The sequence below is a fragment of the Betta splendens genome, chromosome 14, assembly GCF_900634795.4.
Source record: "Betta splendens chromosome 14, fBetSpl5.4, whole genome shotgun sequence".
NCBI lineage: Eukaryota > Metazoa > Chordata > Actinopteri > Anabantiformes > Osphronemidae > Betta > Betta splendens.
In genome coordinates this window covers 13,984,564-13,998,883 of record NC_040894.2, presented here as the reverse complement: position 1 = coordinate 13,998,883, position 14,320 = coordinate 13,984,564, and the positions used below count along the sequence as shown (strand labels likewise).

Genomic DNA, 14,320 nt, shown 5'->3' with positions numbered 1-14,320 from the left:
ACAGCTATGACTCTTAGTCAGCCTGGCTACAGTGCTGAAAAGAAACCTGGGGTTGTTTTTGTTTTCCTCAATTAGGGAGGAATAATGTGTTTTCTAGCAGTGCTTTTTTTATATTTTATTAGACTGTTCTTCCATGCAATGCAGTTTACATTTATTTTGTTGGAACGCCACTGTCTTTCTAGTTGTCTGGTCCTGTGCTTTAGGCTGCGGATCTCTGAGTTATACCACAGAGCTAACCTCCTCTGATTCACTGTCTTCTTCTTCAGAGGAGCCACTTGGCCACTGCCAATTCAGATCTTTAGCTTTATATAGCAATAGTTCTGCTTTCAACTGGTTTATTATGACTTTATTATATGACTATTTTAAAATTTAGTAATTAGGCATACACTTCCAATCCACCACCAATCAAAATCCTTAGACAAAATAGAACATTTTCTTCTTTTGACTGGTTAATTATGATTAGTTAATGAGACTATATTACTGTTTAGCAATACCCTGCACATGCGTCATCAAATGCTCCAACTTTTCCAAATTTAAAATAAAAAGTAATCCCAAAATTACTTGCTCTGCAGCTACTGTCAGCTGTTCTAAATGTTTCCACAACATTTAACTATTCTTTCAGCTCTTGGATTCTATTTAACTATTTTGATACATTCATCTATATTTCATCAAATTCAGCAATCCTTTACATACTTCGTTCATTTTAGCAATTCTTGAATTTCAACAGATCACTTTGTAATTTCCTTTATTTGAAATTCAACTTCTTCAGCTTCTTTTGAGAATGTTCAACACTCAGTTCTGTTCAAATACATTCATCTATATTTTATGTGCGTAAGCTACATTCAGATATGTTTTAAATGTTTCAGCTATTTTCAGCAATTCTTGGACCACACATTCAGCATGGAAGCATTCACTGTGCATTTTCCTATGGAAATGCTTTATCTAGTTATTATTTTCCTCCGTACGTTTTTCTGCATCTAACTAGTCTCGCACACTTTCAGCTACAGAAACGATTCCGCTATTACTTTTCTCATTCATATGTTTCTTTTTTTTCAAGTCATTAAGATTTATTCAACTTTTTTTCCCATTGAAATGAATGGAAACAACTTTTCAAATTCTCTTCAGCATTGTCTATCTTCAGCTTTAACTGCTTCCACATACTATAAGCTACAGACACAATTTAAACTACAAAGTAGTGTTCAACTATTCAACTATTAATCCTCTAGAAATCTTTTAAATATCTTTAAATATTTTCTGATTTATAGCAGTTTAAATAGTGGGTGTTTTTTGATAAACTCTGAGCTTTTCCATTAGTGTGTATTGCATGAGCTAGAGTGCGTAATGTCACAGCTGGAGTGCAAGGGCACGTTTTTTTAAGATAGAACTTCTGTCTTTAACTCGTCACTACAAACACAGTTTTTACTCTACAAACAGCCTGTATCTGCTTCAAAGATCAGAGATTTCTAGAATTCTTCCCATAGAGTCTAATGCATTCGTCTGTGAGACTTTTTAGGAGAAACACAGAAGTCCTACATTTTTAAATTGTATCTGTGGCCACAATGTTTAGTCTTCAAACATAAAACTTATACCAGTTGCTCATTAAAGACTTGGCATTCATAAAGTAGAGTTAATTTTTGATACCTATTATAATTTTGCTGTAACAAGCCTGTTTCTCCTGTTACTTTGCTTTTATAGAGCAGAGAGAATGGAGCTGATTTTCCCGCCTTTCGTCTCTATGACAACGGCGCAGCTGCAGCTTTGACTGACAGGTCAAACTCCTGATGCCCATTGTAGCAGCTCTATGCATATCACTGATTAGTTCAATACCCTAAGGTTTATTATAACTAGTTAATTAGACTAATATACTGTTTACCAAATACCTGCACAGGCCTTTTCTATATTCTTTCAAAATAAAAGCACCAATCCAAATTTTTAGCTTTAATAGCACTATTTTGCTTTTGAATGGGTAATCGTGACTGGTCAATGTGACTGTTTTACAGTTTAGCTATTAAGCACACAGCTTCTCCACATCCTTTAAAATAAAACCCAACCCTGATCTTCAGCTAAAAATACCAATATTTCTGCATTTAGCTGGTGTATTGTGACTAGATAATAAGACTATTTTATTGTTGAGAAATTACCTGCACAGGTGTCCTCAGTATCCATTCAAAATAAAAGCACCAATCCAAATCTTTAGCTTTAATAGCATAATTTCTGTTTTTGATTGGTTAATTGTCACAAGTAATGAGACTTTTAAGGTTTAGCTGTAAAGCACACTTATGTCTAAATCCTTTTAAAATAAAAGCATCAAACCAAATTCTTAGCTTTAATAGAACAATTTCTACCTTTGAATGGTTAATTGTGAATTGGTAATGAGTCTACAAGTAATTACTGGTTTATTATGACTAGTTAATGAGACAATTTTTTCAATTTAACAATTACCCACACAAGTTTCCTGTAAATTATTTTAAAATAAGAGCATTAAACCTTTAGTGCTACTAACTAAGCTCTAAACTTTTTTTGATTTCTGCTTTTGACTGCTTTTTTGTTATTTAGGACTACTTAATGAGCACTTTTTCCAATTTAGCAATTTAGGACAAACAATTCCTCAAATTCTTTTCAAAATAAAAGCACCAATCCAACTCTTTAGCCTAAATATCACATTTCTGCATTGACTAGTTAATTATGACTAGTTAATGAAACTATTTTACTGTTCAGCAATTACCTGCACACACTTCCTTCAAAGCGTCAACTGTTCTCAATTTTAATTCATCTACTTGAGAAAAAAAACTATCAAATTACAATATTTAGCCCTTTTGATACATTTGGCTATATTTAAAAAAATTAAGCAAACCTTTACACACTTCCTTGATTTTCAGTAGTTCTTTAATTTCAGCAAATTTTTTTTCAATTTTCCTCCATTTGAAATTCAACTACTTTAGCTTCTTCTGCAAATATTAAGCACTGTTTAAACAAGCTAATTCTCTTCAGATACATTCATCTATGCTTTACATGTGTGAGCTATTTTCATCTGTTTTAAATTTTCAGCTTCTTTCAGCAATTCTTCAGAAATACATTTAGCATGGAAGCATTCACTGTGCATTTTCTTATGGAAATGCTTAATCTAGTTATATATAATTTTTCTCCACTGTGACTAATGATTGTTTTCATGTGATTAACAGTTTCCCAGTTTCCTGGCGAGCGAGCTTGCGTGTACCATTCATACATGAGGCCCCAGACTGGCTATCCAAAAATTGGGTCCCCGAGGCCTCCGCCTTTGACCACTCCATCACTGTGGATGGTGGGTCCACAAGGACGGTCCTTCGGGTTGTGCTCGTTGGGTCTCGTGGTTGGAACCTTGGCCAAATATATTGTAGTGATGTGATGTGGTAATGAAAAAGAAGTTTCTTTCTTCTGACTCTACCATATATCACCCTGCACAGTAGAAGAGTGTCCCACCACGTGTACAGTATATGAGCTAGACCATATTAGTACCCAAAACTGCATTTTCAGCACAAAAAAAGAACTGGACATTGGGATGAAATTAGGGAATCTGAATTTTAATTACAATAGAAGTATGATCCAAGTAGACACGATGCTCACAGATTGAGGAGGGTCTCATGAGAGGTGGGTAAACAAAAACAAAACAACTAAGTTTTCAATTTTATAATTAGTTATCCCTTTTAATATTTAATATGGTGTACTAACTGTAGATACTTTATTATATATTTTTGGTATTAAAGATGCCCTAAACGGATGTTGGAGATAAAAAACATTATCATGCAATCCACTGTTTTAAGTAATGTATACGACAACAGCAACACCTGTAGCAAAGGTTTGATGTTAATTTTTTTACTACAAAGCCTGACACAGTCCAGGGGCCTCATTGCACAAAGCATGGATTTCCAACTAAGTGAGAATCCAGAAAACGGCATAAATAGAAAAAGAATTGTTTGTTTCATCCTGTGACGGTGCTTTTATAGCGATGTGTCCAATCGATGGGTCCAATTACATTAGACAGACCGGCTCTCGATGCAAATTGCGCTTTAATGCCTTGATCAACTGCATTATATGAAAACTTGATGCCTTGCTGATATAGGGATGATTGTGTCCCACACATCTGGCATGGCTTGGCTTAGGGTCCACTGGCATATACCCGACCGGTCTGCCGCTCCTTCTGGATGCCTCTGGCTGGGACCCTGGTGTGTTCAACAGCTGGATGTGGCTGGCTGTGTGTGGTACTCGCGGTCGTACTCTAACAACAGATGCATCTAACACCAGATGCATCTAATGGATCCTCTAACAGGGCTATAGAATATATGTTTGCACCGCTTTGCTCGTATTGTTTTATCCTCTCATCTGATTGCAGATGCGTGTCTGTATTTATTGTTTATCGTTTTTCTCCGGTGTGACTACTGATCGTTTTCACATGATTAACAGTTTCCCTGTTTCAACTCTAAGTGTCGCCAACAGACCAATAGGGAGCTACACTTTAACTACTTCATTTGATTGAATTGAAAAAAAACTACTACATTTTAAAAAGTACTTGAGGTATTACTGACATGATCAATAACGACAGACGCTACTACATTTGTGCAAAAATCCAGACATTTGTGCAAAAATCCAGACAAACAATCCAGAATATACTGACTTACTGTACCAGTAAACATTCAATAGGCTTTGTATAGCTTACCTGACGTGAGCACATATCTATTTTAACCATTAACAAAGCCAAAGAGACTTTAATATTCATGTCTAAGTTTGTACACACCTGTCATAAAGAAGTCTTCATTGGTAAAGGAAGTATGAAGTGATGCAGTATTACTATACTGTCTGTAATGCTGTTAAGTGTCTTTGTGATGTTAAACGTTAGTACCAAATTCCAAAATAAAGATATTTAATATTTCATGACCTGCACCTGAGTATCTCGATTAACCAAATAGATTAGCCTGTGTCAGTGACTCTACTTTTATTAATGTGCAGTATTCTGTGTACAGAGCATTTAACTGTGAAACATGTTCTTGGTCTGGTCTGGACAGTTAGCTGGGCTACATTAGTCAATTTTCCCTCCAGTCTATCCCATTTTTGTGCACATGTTGCGTACTAGGAAGAACCAGACAGTTGCCATGGTCATCACCACCTCAGCCACCCAGAAAGCCATGTCCCAGCTGTATTTTTTGGCAATGGTGCTGAAGGGAAGCCCTGCCATGAAAGCCCCCACTGCAACACAAGAAAGACAAACTACCATCAGGGCTGGAATGCCTTCAAAGTTTTATATATACACTGTAAATACTATTTTTTTAAAAAAAGAGAAATCTGACACACAAACACACACACAAGCAGAACTTGTGTTGAATGCATCCGATCACCACAGCTTACCATTAGCCATGAGGGCTACAACAGCATGAGAAGTCCCACAGTAATTTGATGGAGCACTTTCACTGGCTATCACTCCAAACAAGGCGATCGGTCCGTAAGAAGAAAATCCAAACACGGCACCAAGAAAGAGAATCCATATCTGTGAAGACAAAAATTAAATATGGACTGTGTTTATTGGCAAGAGTTTCATATAGAAATTTGTTTTGTTCCCTTCACTCACCTCTTTTTCTGACACCCCGATGAGAACAGAGACAGGATGAATGACTTGGGCCCAAAGAGGAGCCTCCTGAATAAAGAAAAAAGAAATCTTTAAATTTTTAATTCTTCCAGTTGAACAATTCAAACCATTGATGATGGTTATACAATGATTGAAGATGATTACAACTACCTTTGGGATTTCAGGAGTGATGGTCACTCTGAAAAGGTACATGGACACACACATCCCCGACATCATGAGAATGAGCAGGCCATGACGAGGGTTGCCGTGGGTCCCCAAGCCTTGCTGGAGGAAGTCAAAAGCATATTGTTTAAAATGCCATAATTTAGCTGAGGTTCTTGCTTCTGTCACTCACCTGAGCAACAGCTCTGTCCGAGATTAAGCCTGCTGCAAGGCTGCCCACAAAACCACCCACCTCCAAGGCACTCATGTAGGTGCTTCCTATTAGGAACACAACTCACATCAGTGCTGAAACAATCAGACGAGGTCACAATATATATGCTGCAACACACAAGTGATATGCGTACCCATTAAAGCAGTCTGGCCTTTCTCTTGCATGAGGAACAGCTGACCCCAGTCAGTGGCTGCTGTCTTCACTCCGAACACCACCAGGTAACCCAAAGACAGCACCCAGAGGAAAGGCGATAGGAGGAATTCACTCAGAGTGCTCTCACTGTTGCCTGATGAGGAAAGAATGCTCACAATTGAAACCTTACCACACACAAATGAAAACAGGATCACCAGTTGTTCAATATATCCTCAGTATCCAGTGATATTATTGAGTTAATCATCTACAGCGCTATAGCAGACAGCCTCTGTTCTTGCTGGAATTCTCTGGGCCTCACCTCCTTTAGCTCTCTTCTTGGCCACCACCTCGACGCTGGGCAGACCCACATCCTTTGGCTCATTCTTCACGAACACTAGACAGACAAACGAGAAGGCAGCACAGAAAGCGCCTGACATGGTCAAGACAGTCCTCCAGTCGTGGTACTGCAGGAGGACCGTGACCACGATGGGACCCAGGCTGCCAGCAAGATTCATGCTGCAAGACATCACAGACCACCATGTTCCAAACTGTGAGGGTTCATACCACTGATGGGAGAGAAATACACAAAAGTACAAGCAGTTAATATAAACATGTCCAAAGTCACATAAAGGCAGGAACAGAAAGAAGTCTACTTATTATCCCTTCAAAAAAGTAACAATGATAAATAATGTACAAAAGTTTGACCCAGTTTTTTTTTTTTTTTTAATACAACACTAATCTTGTTTTTCCACTTTCATTAAAACGGGAACACACCCTGTCAGGATGTCAAACTGCAGCCATAAACATTCATCAAACAGCATAGTCAACAGGACAGCAGGGCATCCAGTAATCTAAAAATGCACTGGATGAACACTATGGGCAGCCACAGCCCGATTTACTATCCAGAGTGGATGTGAAGTTGCTGCTACTAAACACAAGGTACAGTTATGGGCATCCGATTAAAGCTCAGACCTCTTGAAGATGTTACCTCTCACTCGAAAACACGTTTGGTTAAAATGGTGTGGTGGACTTTCTATTAATAAATTCTCTAGTAATCTGAGCCCCTCCCAGACGCTGAACACATACCAAAGCCTATTTATTCCTCCCCTTATAATGACCACTGGTCTGAAGCTCAGTACCGTCTGACAACGTACATGTACAATATGATGTGTTTCACATCCACCATGAAGTATTAATGCATGCTGTGTGAGGTGGCAGACAGAATGTCACTACCTTGCGCAGCACTTTCCCGCATGGAGGCCAGCCACAGCCCTGTCCGAGGCCGTTGATGAACCACAGCAGTGCGAACATGGACACAGTGGAGGACCAGGAGAAGACTATGTTGATTCCCCCCACTACAAAGAGACCAATGGCAAAAAGCCAGCGGGCGCTGATCCGATCCGACAGCACGCCGCTGATGAACTTACTAATGGCGTAGGCCATGGTCTGGCTGCTGGTGATCAGACCTGTGGGCACACAGTAAAGCATTACCACTAGGTATGCTGAAGATGTCTGACATCTTCAGCAATGCTGGTAATGCTGAAGAGGTCTGACATGAAGATGTTCATGTCAGATATTCATGGTATCCAGAGGATCTATGCAACTAAGCTATTGATGCTTTTGCTTTACCCAAGTCGTCTTTGTCTAGGTGAATCTCCTTCATCACCGATGGCATGACGAAGGAGAAAATCTTCCTGTTAAAGAAGTACAGCGAGTAGCCGATGAACATGCAGATGAAGATGACCATGCGGTAGTAGCCGTAACCTGTGACCCCCATGACTGGACTTTATCTAAGTAAACCTGAAGTTAAACTTTCAAGGATGTAAATGTAGTAAAGTAAAAATGAGTCTTGCAGAGTCAGATCCTCTGGCATTCAGACTGCAGCCAAGCAACTTGGTTATTGGTTGTAGACTAGTTGCATACACTGGAACAATGGTATGAAAATAGTGTGGTGCTGGGAGCCACAGATTGAATGTTTCCCATGAAGAGAAATACTTCTGGCAGGACTCTTCAAGGATGGTGGAGTTGAGGACAGAAGAAGGGAGCTTTACACCAGCCTACAAAATACAAAACAACAACATAAATGCCAAGAAGCACAAGTGGCTGACTATTACCGAACTGTACTCATTTAGCTGGATTGCTTGAACACACCACAGACTAGTTAGTTTTACAGGAATGTGTAAAGACAAAACCTTCTCCACATACAGATTTAGTTAGCAGCTATCATTCTGTGATGGTCAGAACGCAGAGTGACAAGACACCCTGGACCATTAGCTTCTTCTCCTGTCTTGCATGTACATCTAAATGCCAAAGTTCTTTGTTGACCTGACCTGACCACGTGGAGCCCGCACGGCCGGGCAAATATCAGGTGTCAGGGACCTCAGTGTAGATAACAACCCTCACTGTCGTCGTGGTAGGACGCGACGTTAAAGGAAGAGCATAAAGGAAGAGCAAGTTTGTCTGTGGTCACGATCAGAGCCCTTAGCCGTTAAGTTTGACCTTTAAATAAATGCGAACGCCACATGTGTAAACAGGATTTATTGACTGCAGTCTGTGCCGAACACAGCGACAATAAAAGAACTCATTCAGAATGACCCGCACCGCAGTTGCTAATCTAAATACAGTCGCTGATGAAGATCCGGGTATTTGAGCGTCCCTCCCTCGCTACCACAGGCATAAAGTGAGACACAGTGATGTTCACTACCGCTCAGCGAAGCCGTTTCATTGCGAGGCTGCGAAAGCGAACGAGGAAGTGCCTGTGAAGCTGGTTACCTTTAATTCGCGTCCCTCTTGCAGATCCAATCCACGCAGGAGGACGATACGCGCTCACTTGCAGCTTGGAAGCGCGTCGCCGCGGAGACGGGGAGCCACCGTGGGAAGAGCGCGAGGCAAATTTTTCGATGGGACGTGTAGTTACAACGTGGCACTGCAGCCACGCTATTGTAAGCCAAACTCTGTAACTTTAAACGTGCGCGGTGCATCGCACAGGATCATATATCCTGGAGAATAGTCGATTTTTTTCCTTAGGCTTCACACTGCTCAGTGCTGCCCTCGCGAGGGCACTGAGGGCCAAGCGAACCCTTGCTAGAACGCATGCGCCGAACACAAACGTTTGAAATATGATTTTTATCGAGCTTAAAACAAGCATCATACTGTATAACGGGATTTACAGGTGAATTTAAGAAGAGCTGCACAGTGATTCGATTTTCCTCCCTTTACATAGAGCTCTTTGTTTGTTCTCCTGTTTGTCAAACTATTTCTGCTTCAGGTACAACTTTTAACTTTTACCACAAACTGATTTCAAGCAGGTTTTTCATACGTTTGTGTAATGTGTTTGTATGTGTATCCACAACAAGTTTTATTTTCTTGTTAATACATTTTAATTGCAGAGATTTATGGACGATGATACTTCTTGCCAAAAGATGGCGCTATTGCTTTATGTTATCTGGAGCTGATAAATAAAAACACTTTGACACAATGTACCACTAGATTTGTCACACAATTTATTTATTTTATACTAATTTGGAAGAATTAACACTCTATAATCTAAGACTTATTCCAGACTTAACCTTTAACATTCTCTAAAGCAACGTCCTGCCCAAGCACCTTGATTACCAATAGGCAGAAAAACACACATTGCATTGAGCATAAAAGCAGAGGAAATATTTCAAATATCTGTAATAGCATATCAAGACAGTGATGTTGTGTGGGCCTACATTTCGTTTTTCAGTTTCTCACATTTTATCTTATGTATTGGTGTAATTTACTAATGTGTAATGTAGCTTTTTCATGAGCTTTGCAGGCAACTTAAATCCCCTGAAAATTTAAAGTGGGATGAATACTGACAGCTGCATTGTCTCTGTCAATACACTACCAAGTAGAACCCAGGCATTCTCACACACAGGCTGCAAAACCATGACCTAGAACCTTATATGTATACAACATGGGTGGGAAAACCTTTTAACTCATGGGCCACAATGGATTCTAAAATTTGACCAGGCCAGGATATATATATAAAAAAACTCCCTTCTCACCCCACGCGGGTGGTCTCGTGCGTTTTCCAAAGCTCGGGTCCTCTACCAGAGGCCAGGAAGCTTGAGGGTTCTGCGCAGTATCCTTGCTGTTCCTAGGACTGCACTTTTCTGGACTGAGATGTCAGATGTTTTTCCAGGCATATGTTGTAGCCACTCCTCCAGTTTGGGGGTCACTGCCCCCAGTGCTCTGATCACCACAGGCACCACTGTGGCCTTCACCTTCCAAGCCTTCTCCAGTTCTTCTCTGAGCCCTTGGTATTTCTCTAGTTTCTCATGTTCCTTTTTCCTGATGTTGCCATCGCTTGGTATTGCCACATCTGTTGGAAAAATACTGCATTTAATCACTGAAACATATTTTGGTGAAGCCTTGTTAGCTGTGCTATAGCCTTGAAGTTTTCTCCCTTCTGCTCTGCAAGAAATAGGGAGTACCGATGTGTAGCATCCTTATCTGATGAGCCCAATGCTTGCTTTGTGCAGGAAATATTTCCCACGTACTATGTGACTATGCACCTCCCAGAATGCAATACATATTATGAGCTGAATCCTTGTCTACTCTTCAGTGAGAGGAAGTTGCCTTTGCTGTAAACTGCTCACTCCTTGCAAGTAAAATCCTGAAGAAGGTCTCAACTGATTGTGTCTGCTTTATTTAAGATTTACAAAGGGAACTAACAATTTCCCTATCATAATTGGGGGCTCGTCCGGGATCCCAAGATCTTCTCTTTGCTGGGACATTGAGTCGGCGACTGAAATCTGTGCACAGCCAGGTTTGGAACCTGCAGAAAATCCTGGGAGGTGAATTCCTGCCCAGGTCAGACGTCGGCTAATGGTCCGACGAGGCGAGGTGACGGGATCCTGAACCAGAGCCAGGACACAGATCAGGCGAGTATGAAAAGAGTCAATCCTAAGGTATCATAAAAGTTCCGTGAGTGGCTCACGATGTAAAAGAAGACCGGGTCTTCAGAAAAGTTCCGTCACAAGGTCACGAGGTAAAAGAGGACGGGGTCCTCGTAAAATAGATTAATGATAGTTTGTCTGATTGAAGCAGCGGCAGAGTGGAAACCTGACGGTGTCAACGTAAACTCTGTGGTCAGTTGAAGTAAATCAGACTATATAAATGAGTGTCATTGTTTGCCGGTCTCTAAGTGAATTTTAACTTCTTAGAGGAAGTCTCAGAGACCTATTGTTTTGTGTGTCTGACTGAGATCAAAATTGAGAGGTTGGTTTGCTCAGACAGCTGTGTCCGCAGGAAACTAGTTCCTGTAGAAGCTTGGCACAGTCGATGCTCTCTGTGAACGCTGTGACTGATCGTTGATCTCAATCCTCGTAGTGAAGCAAATTAAAGAACACTAAGGGTGAAAACCTTGAAGGTGATTCGAAATACATGTCTAAAAGACATTCTTAGTCGACTATAATAATATATATAATACTTACCACAGTGGAAAAAGAAATTTGGTTGTGATAGAAATTTAAAAAAGTAGAATTGTGTAAAAAATTTGATGCATAAAATAACTGTGATGACTGAAACTGGGGAATGGGGAATATAATTCAAGGGACCAGTTAAAAATTCATGCTATATGCACAACAAAATTTTGAATTCAAAATAAACACTAAAGTGGTGTAAAACTATAGAATAAATTAAGTGAAGAAATAAAAAATATTAATGGAATGAAATATAATAGAAAATATATAATAGATATAATTTAATAATTGTTTTATATTAATATAAAAAATAACCTATAATAAAACAATAATAATATAATTGATGTGCTTAAATATAAATATGAAGGCATGCATCAATTAAAATATAGGAAAGAACAAGCTCATTGATTAATTAGATGGAACGTTGTGGAAGTGGTGCACAAATATTAACATTCTGTTATAATTCCTTAATGTTAAAATACTTTATGTGATGTATCAAACTGTCAGAATGCGGCAGATGTCGGACCCACATGCACAGTGCGGACAAGATGTGTGGTTAACAAACAGTGTTTATTAACCAAAGCGTAGTCAGGCGATCCAGGTCATATACGTGAAGGCTTAGTTTAAAGGCACAAAAGAGGCAGGCAGGATCAGGTCCGGGAAACATGCACGGGTTCGATACACAGGGTAACACGGCAGAGGTACAGACTAGGGCTAGGCAAAATCTCGTGGTCAGACAGTCAGAACATTACCAATGGATCCAGGCGAAGGGTGGAGGAGGGAGGACCGGAGGAGTCCATTATGAGCCCACAGTACATGAGAAACAAGGTCCAAATCGTCCTCTCACGGGAGATGGTGGCGCCGAGAGGTCCTGCCCAGCAGCCACTGGGGCAGAGTGGCACACCCAGTGCCCAAAGACTGGGCCAGCGTTCCACGTGGCCGGAGCCGAACCACCAGGAGCCGAGGCCACCAGGAACTGATGCAGACGTGATCTATTCCAGATCACCAGGAACCGATGCAGACGTGATCTGTGCCAGATCACCAGGAGCTGAGACGAGCACGGCTCGGGTTGGACCATCAGGAGCTGAGACGAGCGCGACCGGGACCGGACCACCAGGAACCGATGCAGGCGTGGCCGGAGCCGGGCCACCAGGAACCGATGCAGGCGTGGCCAGAGCCGGGCCACCAGGAACTGATGCAGACGTGATCTATTCCAGATCACCAGGAACCGATGCAGACGTGATCTGTGCCAGATCACCAGGAACCGATGCAGACGTGATCTGTGCCAGATCACCAGGAACCGATGCAGACGTGATCCGTGCCAGATCACCAGGAACTGAGGCAGACGTGGTCAAACCACCGGGAGCTGCCTCTGCAAGCGTGGTCGAACCACTGGGAGCTGCCTATGCAAGCGTGGTCGAACCACCGGGAGCTGCCTCTGCAAGCGTGGTCGAACCACTGGGAGCTGCCTCTGCAGACGTGATCCGTGCCAGGCTACCAGATGTAGAGGCGCACGTGGCCGGTGCCGGGTCACCAGGAGCCGATGCTCCGCAAGAACCTCCTGCACCTCCCGGGACGGCTCCTGTGCACAAAGGAACAAAAACAAAAGTCTCTGCAGGACTACCGGCGACCGCAGCAGGAACAACCTTCTCCTGGAGGCCGACAGAAACCGCAGCGGAAGCTGCAACAGGAACGACCTCCTCCTGGGGGCCGACAGGAACTGCAGCGGAAGCTGCAACAGGAACGACCTCCTCCTGGAGGCCGACAGGAACTGCAGCAGAAGCTGCAACAGGAACGACCCCCTCCTGGAGGCCGGCAGGAACTGCAGCGGGCGCGACCTCCTCCTGGAGGTCGTCGGGAACCGCAGCGGGAACTGCGGCAGGCGTGGCCTCCTCCTGGAGGTCGTCGGGAACCGCAGCGGGAACTGCGGCAGGCGCGGCCTCCTCCTGGAGGTCGGCGGGAACCGCAGCGGGAACTGCGGCAGGCGCGGCCTCCTCCTGGAGGTCGTCGGGAACCGCAGCGGGAACTGCGGCAGGCGCGGCCTCCTCCTGGAGGTCGTCGGGAACCGCAGCGGGAACTGCGGCAGGCGCAGCCTCCTCCTGGAGCTCGGCGGGAACCGCAGCGGGAACTGCAACAGGAACGACCTCCACCTGGGGGCCGACAGGAACTGCAGCGGAAGCTGCAACAGGAACGACCTCCTCCTAGAGGCCGACAGGAGCTGCAGCGGAAGCTGCAACAGGAACGACCTCCTCCTGGAAGCCGACAGGAACTGCAGCAGAAGCTGCAACAGGAACGAACCCCTCCTGGAGGCCGGCAGAAACTGCAGCGGGCGCGACCTCCTCCTGGAGGTCATCGGGAATTACAGCGGGAACTACGGCAGGCGCGACCTGCTCCTGGGGGTCGTCGGGAACCGCAGCGGGAACTGCAACAGGAACGACCTCCTCCTGGGGGCCGACAGGAACTGCAGCGGAAGCTGCAACAGGAACGACCCCCTCCTAGAGGCCGACAGGAACTGCAGCAGAAGCTGCAACAGGAACGACCCCCTCCTGGAGGCCGGCAGAAACTGCAGCGGGTGCGACCTCCTCCTGGAGGTCGTCGGGAACCGCAGCGGGAACCGCGGCAGGCGCGGCCTCCTCCTGAAGGTCGTCGGGAACCGCAGCGGGAACCGCAGCGGGAACCGCAGCGGGAACCGCAGCGGGAACCGCAGCGGGAAACGCAGCGGGAACCGCGGCAGGCACGGCCTCC

General features: G+C 43.4%; 1 protein-coding gene across 3 annotated transcripts; it reads right to left on the bottom strand.

Annotated features, from left to right (window-relative positions):
• Positions 1 to 3,539: 3,539 nt before the first annotated feature.
• Positions 3,540 to 9,147, bottom strand: LOC114869300 (glucose-6-phosphate exchanger SLC37A4-like). Of its 3 annotated transcripts, none has more exons than XM_029173419.3 (10): positions 8,895 to 9,147; positions 7,752 to 8,179; positions 7,356 to 7,588; positions 6,442 to 6,688; positions 6,124 to 6,276; positions 5,952 to 6,037; positions 5,768 to 5,881; positions 5,600 to 5,665; positions 5,380 to 5,518; positions 3,540 to 5,220 (listed from the first exon to the last, which is right to left on the bottom strand). In XM_029173419.3, the coding sequence occupies exons 2-10, from the start codon at positions 7,897 to 7,899 to the stop codon at positions 5,075 to 5,077; spliced, it is 1,332 nt and encodes a 443-aa protein (XP_029029252.1). In that variant the 5' UTR covers positions 7,900 to 8,179; positions 8,895 to 9,147; the 3' UTR covers positions 3,540 to 5,074. The 3 variants fall into 3 exon arrangements, with proteins under 3 accessions (XP_029029252.1, XP_029029253.1, XP_040929668.1); XM_029173420.3 differs by lacking the exon at positions 8,895 to 9,147 and adding an exon at positions 8,453 to 8,590; XM_041073734.2 differs by lacking the exon at positions 8,895 to 9,147 and adding an exon at positions 8,328 to 8,465.
• Positions 9,148 to 14,320: the final 5,173 nt, after the last annotated feature.